Below are 10302 nucleotides of genomic sequence, written 5' to 3' on the forward strand. Positions count from 1 at the left end.
CCACTTGGACTTGAGTTTTGTGCATGGTGATAGATATGGATCTATTTTCATTCTTCTACAGATTGGCATCCAGTTTTGCCAGCACAATTTGTTGAAGATGCTCTCTTTTTTCCATTGTATACTTTTAGCTCCTTTATCGAAGATCAGGTGCTCATAGGTTTGTGAGTTAAAGTCAGGGTCTTCTATTTAATTCCATTGGTCGACTTCTCTGTTTTTATGCCAATACCAAGCTGTTTTCAATACTGTAGCTCTGTAATAGAGCTTGAAGTCAGGGATGATAATGCCTCCAGACGTTCCTTTATTGTATAAGATTGTTTTGGCTATCCTGGGTTTTTGTTTTTTTCATATAAAGTTGATTATTGTCTTCTCCAGATCTGTGAAGAATTTTGATGGGGAATGCATTGAATCTATAGATTGCTTTTGGTAGAATATGCTTCATATTATTAATAAATATACTGTATATTAATAATGTATAAAATATTTTACATTGTTGATAAAAGTTGAATATAGTCATATAAATTTCAGTGAATTATTCAATTAATTTAATAACTAGAACATATGTATTTTCATGGCCTTATATTTACTAAATAATAAATATACATTAAAAGCTATTGACTTCTGTACATTATTTTCTCTTATTGATATAGGTGTTTATTTCACTTGCTTTTCAATTTGGTCCTCTACTGATTTTATTGTCCTATTTGTCCAAATTCCCAGATTCACACTCACAAGATCATACAGTGGAGAATCTCATCAGGATGGCTGTGGCTGACTTGGTTCTGGTGGTTCTTGGGATTCTACTTTTTGAGGCACAAAACAGTCAGAGAAGTCACCAAGATTCAGGATGGAGGTGAACCAGAGAGAATCGTGCATCTATCTCTTAATGTGGTAGAGGCTTGAAGATGAATCTAACAAGTAGAAGAAATCATGGAAGTAAATTTGTGGTATAAGTGTTTGAACACAGTTGCATACCCTGAAGAGAACACCATATTTGGGTGCAGGGAAAATGCCAAAGAGATCTGTGAAGAGGACTATACACCCACTAAGTTAGAACAGTCTGGTGGCTTGAATAAGATGGCCTTCAAAGTCTCAGACATTTGAATGCTTGGTCCTCATCTGGTGATATTGTGTGGAGAGACTTAGGACATGTGGTCTTGTCAGAAGAATTGTGTAACTGGGCTAGGCTTTGAAGCCTTAAGGCTCATCATTTCTAGCTCACTCTTGTGTTCATTTTCTACAAGATTGAAATATTCCACTCTGTAGGGAATCTTCTTAAGCCAGAAGGCAAACAACTCAAAATAACCCCAGAAAGGATCTGAAACTAACAAGATTTACTAGGTCCTTTTTTTTTTTTCTAAGAGTTAAGAAGAAGAGCTGTTGTGAGTTACTCTTAGACGAGATAAGCTGCAAGGAAGAATCTGAGACCAGATCTACTCCCTGGAAGAATAAAGAAACAACCAAGCTGCCTAGAAGAGATTTAGACTGAAATAAGCTGGAAAACACACTCTCCAATATGTTTAGCTTGCCTGAAAGCTCTGAAATGTGCCCTTTGTGAGTTTTCACCCATGATGGAGTCATTTCTGCTCCTGTAAATTACCTCAATAAAACTCATTGGTTCACCAAATTGGACTTTAGTGGTATCCATACTTTTGTCTTTCATTGACTCCCTATTGAGGGCGAGTACACATATATGCTGTATCTCCCAGGACAAGTCTTGCCACAAGACAACTCTTTCCTCTTGTTCTTGTAATTGAAGATGTAAGCTGTAAGCTTTCTTTTCCTGCTACCATGCCTTCACTCTACCATCATGGACTAATCCTCTGGAACTTTAAATGCAAATAAAATACTTATTCTATAATGTACCTTAGTTATGGTGTTTTGTCACAGCAATAGAAAAGTAAATTATATAGAAGTCAGTACCAGGAGTGGGATATTGTTGTGACAAGCCTGATCATGCTGTCTTTTTAGAGGAATGTAGAAGATTTCATGATTTTGGAACAGAAAAGAGGTTGAAAGCTGTAAGCAGGGCTTAATTGGCTATCCTAGTGGGAACCCTGGAAGACAGTGTTAAAAAGCAAGCAAGACTATAGAGAGAGACCTTGATGGAGATGTTTCAGAGAGAAGCAAGGACTTTAACAGCAACCCAGTTAGAGGCCATCCTGTGATATTTTGGCAAATGATATGTCTGTCTTCTGCTCTTGCCCTAAGAACTTCTCTGAAACTAAATTAAAAGTTAATGGACAGCATCCCTGTAAACATACCATTTAAACAGTCCAGGGAAACAGGCAAGTCAACTGAAGATCTTCACCACTCTCTACTCTCCTCCAAATGCAATCCCTCAGCCTCATCCCAGGCTTTGCAATAGAGTACTGGTTTCAGCATTCTTCACTCTTTGCCTACATTTCTTATTAAACCCACATGTTTTCCCCCAACTTCCAGCCCCTAATTATAACAGGCACCCCTGTTAGCCCAGAAGCCATGCCTATGAGAAAATCGGGTAGGCTGCCTGCAGATCTTCTCTCCTCCTTTTGCTCTCCTAGATCCAATTCCTAGTCTCATTTTCAGTTCTTCTGCAGAACACTTGTGGCAGACTTTAATGTCTGCTGCTTCTATCTCTAGTGGATCCTACAGAACTTCCCATTCTAACCACCCTTCCTCCACTCATTGATTTGTTCCAGTCTCCAATGCCAGTAGGCACTCCCTATTAATCCAAGGACCGTTCCTTCCAAAACAACAAGTATGCTGAAGGCTGACTCATACCAATCTTCCAGCCCCTCCAGATCAAAATCTTCCAGGTCATCCCCACTTCTGTAGCAGAACCTCTGGAGTGAATGATCCCCAATGTCTTGTCATATTCTAAGGAGATAAACAGATCCTAGTTGAACACTCTGCTCAGATTCATCATGTGACCACTTTCAAATACCTAGCCTATCCCCATTCCTAAGCATCAACTCCCAGTTGCAGGAGGGAGGTGCTTATTTGTCCTGACCACCCAGAACCTAAAAAACTACATGGAAACTATATTCATTAAATCACTGCTTGGCCCTTTAACTCTAACTTTTCATTGGCTAACTCTTGCATCTTAATTTAACCCATCCTCCATTAATCTCTGTATCACCATAAAAAGTGTTTGGCAATGACTCTTCTGTTTCTATTGTGTGGAACACATTGAGGAGTATAGATATTAGCTCTTCTTGGAAGGTCTGGTAGAATTCTGCACTAAAACCACCTGGCCCTGGGCTTTTTTTTTTTTTTTTTTTTTTTGGTTGGGAAGTTTTTGATGACAGCTTCTATTTCATTGTGACTTATAGGTCTATTTAAATTGTTCACCTGGTCTTGATTTAATTTTGGTATATAGTACTTATCAAAAAAATGTCCATTTCTTTTACATTTTACAATTTTGTGGCATACAGGATTTTGTAGTAAGACCTAATGATTCTCTGAATTTCTTCAGTGTCTATTGTTATGTTCCCCATTTTACTTCAGATCTTGTTAATTTTAGTGTTCTCTCTCTACCTTTTGATTAGTTTGGATAGGGGTTTGTCAATCTTGTGGATTTTTTCAAAGAAGCAGCTCTTTGTTTCATTGATTCTTTGGATTGTTTTCTGTGCTTGTATTTTGTTGATTTCAGCCCACAGTTTGATTATTTCTAGTCTTCTACTCTTTCTGGGTGAGTCTGCTTCTTTTTTTTTTTTTCTAGATCTTTTGGGTGGTGCACACTACTCTTGCACAGGAAGTTAGTTTTTATTTATCGGCACGTACATCAGGTTTCTTGCAACTGCCTGTAACTCTGTCTCCAGAGAATGTGACTCCCTGGCCTTAGCAGATATGTACACAAATACATAATTTAAAATATATATAATCGTTTCATAAAAAGAAAACCAAATACTTAGGCAGTCTCTGCCATCTGTTAATCAGAGTTTGAATATAAATCACAAGGAATATCAGAATTTTTACACAGATGTGCTAGAGTCACTTGCAAGAATGTTCATAACAGCACTCTGCAAATTTTTTAGTTCATTTTTTGTTAATTTTATTGAGCTATACATTTTTCTCTGTTGCCCTTCCTGCCTCTCCCCTCCCCTTCAACCCTCTTCCAAGGTTCCCATGCTCCCAATTTACTCAAGAGATCTTGTCTTTTACTACTTCCCATGTAGATTAGATCCATGTATGTTTCTCTTAGAGTCCTCATTGTTGTCTAGGTTCTCTGGGATTGTGATTTGTAGGTTGGTGTTCTTTACTTTATGTTTAGAAACCACTTATGAGAGAGTACATATGATAATTGTCTTTCTGGGTCTGGGTTACCTCATTCAAAATGATATTTTCTAGCTTCATCCATTTGCCTGAGAATTTCAATATGCCATTATTTTTTTCTTCTGTGTTGTACTTCATTGTATAAATGTACCACATTTTCCTTATCCATTCCTTGATTGTTTCTAGCTTCAGGCTATGAAAAATAATGCTGCTATGAACATAGTTGAGCACATGTCTTTGTGGTACGATTGAACATCCTTTGGATATATACCCCAAAGTGGTATTGCTGGGTCTTGTGGAAGGCTGTTTCTTATTTTTTCCTCAAAATTTCGATACTGATATGCAAAGGGGCTATACTAATTTGCACTAGAAATGCAGGAATATTCCCTTTACCCCACAACCTCTCCAGCATAAGTTGTCATTTGTGTTTTTGATCTTGGCCATTCTTACAGGTATAACATGGAATCTCAGAGTTGTTTTGATTTGAATTTCTCTGATGACTAAGGATGTTAAGCAGATCCTTAAGTATCTTTAAGCCATTTTGGAATTCTCTGTTGAGAGTTCTGCTCTGGAGGCATCTCAGTCCCTGACTTCAAACTCTACTACAGAGCTACAGTACTGAAAACAGCATGATATTGGCATAAAATCAGACAGGAGGACCAATGGAACAGAAATGAAAACCCAGATATCAATCCACACACCTACAAGCACTTAATTTTTGACATAGAAGCAAAAAATATCAAATGGAAAAAAGAAAGCATATTTAACAAATGATGCTGGCATAACTGGATATCAACATGTAGCAGAATGAAAATAGACCCATGTCTATCACCATTTAGAAAATTCACATCCAAATTGACCAAAAACCTAAACATAGAGCCAGTCACACTTAGTCTCTTAGAAGAGAAAATAGGAAGTACACTTGAACACATTGTCACAGGAGACCATTTCTTAAAGTAGCACAGACACCGAAAGAAACAATGAAGAAATGTGATCTCCTGAAACTGAAAAGCTTTTGTAAGGCAAAGGACATGGTGAACAAGACAAAATGGCAGCCTACAGAGTGGAAAAACATCTTCACCAACCCCACATCAGACAGAGGTCTGATCTCCAAAATATATAAAGAATTCAAGAAATTGTTCATCAAAAGAACAAATAATACAATAAAAAATGGAGTATATTGTTCAAGGAGAACCCAAAGAAAAACATATAGGCATCCTCCTGAATATTAACCTTCATCAGGCAATGAAAGGAGACAGAGACAGAGACCCACATTGGAGCACCGGACTGAAATCTCAAGGTCCAAATCAGGAGCACCAGGAGAGAGAGCACGAGCAAGGAACTCAGGACCGTGAGGGGGGGGGCACCCACACACTGAGACAATGGGGATGTCCTATCGGGAACTCACCAAGGCCAGCTGGCCTGGGTCTGAAAAAGCCTGGGTTAAAACCGGTCTCGCTGAACATAGCGGACAATGAGGACTACTGAGACCCCAAGAACAATGGCAATGGGTTTTTGATCATACTGCACCTATTGGTTTTGTGGGAGCCTAGGCAGTTTGGATGGCTCTTTGGGCTGACGAGGGAGGGGGACTTGATGGGGGGAGGGGGAGGGAAAGGGGAGGCGGTGATAGGGAAGAGACAGAAATTTTTAATTAATTAATAAAGAAATAAATAAATTTAAAAAAATGGAGTACATACCTAAACAGAGAACACTCTTTGCAATTTTAGAGGGAAAAGACAAAGAATGTATCCATGAAAAATCACTAAAAGTAGATGTCTCAGTCAGTGTTCTGTTGTAGAGACACCATTTCTAAGGCAAGTCTTATAAAGGAAAACATTAAGTTGGAACTTGCTTATAATTTTAGAGATTTTAGTCCATTCTTATTATGGTAGGGATGGTGACATGCAGGCAGGCATGGTGTGCTAGAGAGGTAACAGAGTTTACATCCAGATTAGCATGCATCAGGAAAAGACATTAGACCTGGCTCAGGTCCATAAAACCTCAAAGACCTAACCTCCAGTGAAACACCTATTCTAGTAAGGCCACATTTCCTAATCTCTGTCAATTTAAACTGTTTTGCAATGATAAAGCATTCATATCTATGAAGATATGGGGGTTGTTCTTATTCTAACCATCACAGTAGCTATCAGTGTTTTACCTTCACAAAGCACAAAATTGTGAAATAACATTATTAATATTTGGTTACAGTTGGCTATTCCATGGTGCATGCCCATCACTTAAGCTATGATAGATACATGTAATGTGCCAGGTTATTTAATTAATTATTTAAAAACATTTTTCAGGATCAAACTTCTTTACTATTCCAGTATGACTAGGAGATGTGTTTTTGAGGTTCCACCTCTAACTGTGGAGCTATTGGTAGTTATGGCTGCTGGAGAAGGGAGAGTCAGTTTTCTTCAGAGATATGAATCTTGGTACCCATACTTCAGTTAATAGGCCCCCACCCATGTGCGCATGGGCAACAATATCTGTACTCAGAGGACATGAAGTTGGAAGAAAAGAGATGTGTTCAGGGGTACAGAGAAAACAGGGATGGATATTACCAAGAGAAATTATTTACATGTATGAAATTTCCAAAGAATGAGTGAAAAATAGATTTAAAATGATTTTAATTTTGTTATGCCTATTGTGATTCACTGTGTGTGCATAGAGTTGCCCTAAGAGTCCAGAAGAGGGCATGGTGGCTCACAACCTGTAACTCCAGTTCCACAGGGGTACTAGAAACTGATTTCAGTTCTTCTGCAAGAGCAGTAAGTGCAGTTAACAATGGTGCCATCTCCCCAGTCTTCCAGACCTCCCCAAAGAAATAGTTTAAAGGAAAAACTGGAAGGACTGAAGATAAACATTGTTGATTTGAATGCTTAGAAATTGCCATGTTCTATTTTCTTTTTAATATTTTTTTCTTGAAATGTCTAGGCAATGTTTTTTTTTTTTTTTAGAATTCAAAATTTGACCACTGGCAATTTTATTCAACAGAATTATGTTAAGTGAGTAGTGGGAAATTATGCAACAAACTGATAAACAGAGAAAAGAGAGGGTAGAGACACAGAAAGAAGAGAGGAAAAGAAAAAAAAGGAGTGGATCCCTGAATCATAAATTTCAGATGTCCTGCAAGCATACATGTTTTAGGCTCTTCTTCAGAAGTGGGATTTTATGATTCTCAGTAACTACATAATCAGTTGAATTGGAAATGAAATCCTTATAATCTTAACCAAACTAGAAGTATTAGTGTAAAACCATGTTGATTTACATGTAATGATTATTATATTGAAAGTACTCATTTGATTGTAACATGAGGGCTGGGCTTCTTGGGGGTTTATGTCCTCCTGCCAGGTCCCACAGCTGTTAAGCTCCAAAGAAAATCACACAGAGGTCTTCAAAAGGTATAAACTGATTGGCCCATTAGATCAGGCTTTGTATTAGCTCTTATAACTTATATAGCCCAATATTCTAGTATATGTTAGCCGCATGGCTTGGTACCTTTTTCAGCGGGGTAGGTCAAATGCTACTTATTTGGTGGTCTGGGCAGGACTGCAGGAAGAGCTTCCTTCTTCCCAGAATACTCCTGTACTCATAGCCCCACCTCTACTTTCTGTCTGGTTTTCCCGCCTATTCTTCTGCCTAGCTATTGGCCAATCAGAGTTTGTTTAAAATATAATTGACAGAATATAGAACTGTCCCGCACCATTTGATGTTTGTACACAGCAGAGGAAGAATATTTAAATCTTATATAAAAATACCTAAAGATACAGTTTTGAAATAATTACCTTATTTTATGGCTCCGAATAAGAGGAACTGAGGCCAAGACATGTTCCAGTATGGTCATGGTAAAAGTCTGCAAAGTAAGACTTTGAGTCTTGAGAATTTTCTGAAATACTTCATGATTTTTGAGCCACACAACAACATGCAAGTAGCCAACAAGTATCTGTTTTCTCAGCTGTGGTCAACCAGTGAAACAGTTGAGTCTCTCAGGAAATCCTGTATGGTTTTATTGGGGAACTGCCTCCTGTCAGCAGAAGCAGTACCATGCTGCCTACGGTTCTTAGCCTGGTGTGTCCTGGTAAGTTCTCCTGGGAAAGAATGATGTGGAATATAAGGACGGAAATATCAGCTAGGGATGCTGGATCTGCCCACAGCAGAGAGCCTGGCTTCCATGCAATGGTAGAAGTTGGTACATGAGTTTATCTTCACTGAGTGGGCTCTGACTTCTAATGTACAGAGACTCAACAGAGGCAGAGGGGCAGAAGAAGACAGCTCACCTCTTAAGTGTCTTTTCCTCCAGGATTCTTGCTGTTGCAGAAGACGTGGGCACAAGTGGGTGAGTCTAACTCCAAATTATAAATTACTTCCCATGCTACATTGAACGATTTTTCTGTAACAGGAATGCAATCAGCACAGGGATTGGGCTGGTGTAAAGACTAACAGGACAGCCTGTGACTGACATCTTATAAGTTGGAAGGTGAAAGACCTGGAAATATACTTTCTGATTCTGTCCCAGAGACTCACAGATTCTCTTTCCTTGGTTGAATCAATCAACACTGGGGACAAAGAAACTGAGAGTCCTGAGTGTCTAGGAAAAGTGATGTCATCTGTGTAATAGGGAGGGACTCACAGCTTGGAACAGCCATCCCTCTCAAGGACAAATGAGGATGCAAGCTCCCCCAAAATATCCAAGATGTTGGAGCGGGCAGAGGTCAGCTGTTATTGTACCAGAAGGGGTAGGGAGACTTTTTACTGTGTCCTAGACATTCCAGATTATTTTAAACGGACTCAGCTGCTTAATGCAAATTGATGCAGTTTGATGTCATTTCATTCTTGGTTGATGACTTCATTTTTATATATAATTGATCTTCCTAACACATTGGATCTCTTATGCAGTAATTGCTCAAAAGTTTCAGTAGTATATGGTATCATTATGTACTTTTGGGTGTATTGGCATGGAAGGGACTTTAGAAATACACAAGCAAGGAGAGATACTAAGCACAAAGAAAGAGGTATTCCTGCCTCCTCCTTTCTAAGATTGGACCATTCTCTTCACAGGGGTTTCTAACAAGCCCACCCTGTCTGCTTGGCCCAGTTCTTTCGTTCCCATTGGAGAGCGTGTGACTATGAAGTGTCAGTCCCAACTTGGGTTTGAAGTGTTCCGTTTATTCAAAGAAAATGAAGACCACATCCTGGAGTTTCAAGACATCATATTCCAACACAGCTTTGACATACACCCCATGACCAGGGCACATGTGGGGACCTACAGATGTCAGGGCTTTGAACCTAACCTCCCGAATAAATTTTCAGAAATCAGTGAGCCCTTGGTAATCATAGTTACAGGTGAGACAACTCATGTCAAAGGTATTCTTCATTGTTCCACAATTTCTATTGAGATTGTGAGTATAATTATTATTTAGGAGTTCCCAGAATAGTGGAGATGTCTTCAAGTGTCTCAGGTTCCAGAAACATCAGTACAGGGGACTGGACACTCAGGTAGTCAGGAAAGGTTTCCCCTAATGATACTCATAATACCAACCCTAGAATCAATTAATATGTCGTGTGGCTTGATGGCTTGGTTGTTTAACCTCCACATAAAGTTCATGTGCTAAAAACTTGGTTCCAAGTATGAATGTGTTGCGATACAGAGATTTTTTGAGAGTGAAGCTTAATATGAGATGGTTAGAGTATGAAGTAAACTATACTCAGAATGTACTAATGTAGTTTTCCTGAGATCCTGGTGAGATTTCACTGGAGAGTTGGTACAAAACAACTCTCATATGAAAGTTCTGAAAATTCTTCAGAGGTGAAGAATGCAATTCACGTTTTAATCCATTGGCTTTATGATGAAGGAAAAGTCCTGGATGGTCCACATAAGCTAGAATAGCTACAATATCCTATAAGAGAGAAGAAGGAGGATAGTAAAGGTGAGAGTAAGGCAGCATGAGACATAGACATACTCCATTTTTCTGGTTCTGAAAACCAAGTGTTCACAAGCCACAGAGTACAGGAGGCCTCTATATTCTGAAGAGAAAAAGAAAT

The 10302-nt window shown here is 38.8% G+C and overlaps 1 protein-coding gene across 3 annotated transcripts in view; it reads left to right on the plus strand.

Annotated features, from left to right (window-relative positions):
• LOC126493099 (leukocyte immunoglobulin-like receptor subfamily A member 5) overlaps positions 1-1813 on the plus strand; it is a 7351-nt gene extending 5538 nt beyond the window's left edge. For 2 of the 3 annotated variants that reach the window (XM_050129890.1, XM_050129888.1), the window contains exons 5-6: positions 718-850; positions 1360-1813. In XM_050129890.1, coding sequence (XP_049985847.1) covers positions 718-850; positions 1360-1394 — 168 coding nt within the window. In that variant the 3' untranslated portion in view covers positions 1395-1813. Of the gene's footprint in view, positions 1-717 lie in introns of all 3 variants that reach the window. The other variant, XM_050129889.1, reaches the window with a different exon arrangement.
• Positions 1814-10302: the final 8489 nt, after the last annotated feature.

Source organism: Alexandromys fortis, unplaced genomic scaffold (genome assembly GCF_014885135.2).
Source record: "Alexandromys fortis isolate MF-2015 unplaced genomic scaffold, M_Fortis_MF-2015_v1.1 scaffold_282, whole genome shotgun sequence".
Classification (NCBI taxonomy): domain Eukaryota; kingdom Metazoa; phylum Chordata; class Mammalia; order Rodentia; family Cricetidae; genus Alexandromys; species Alexandromys fortis.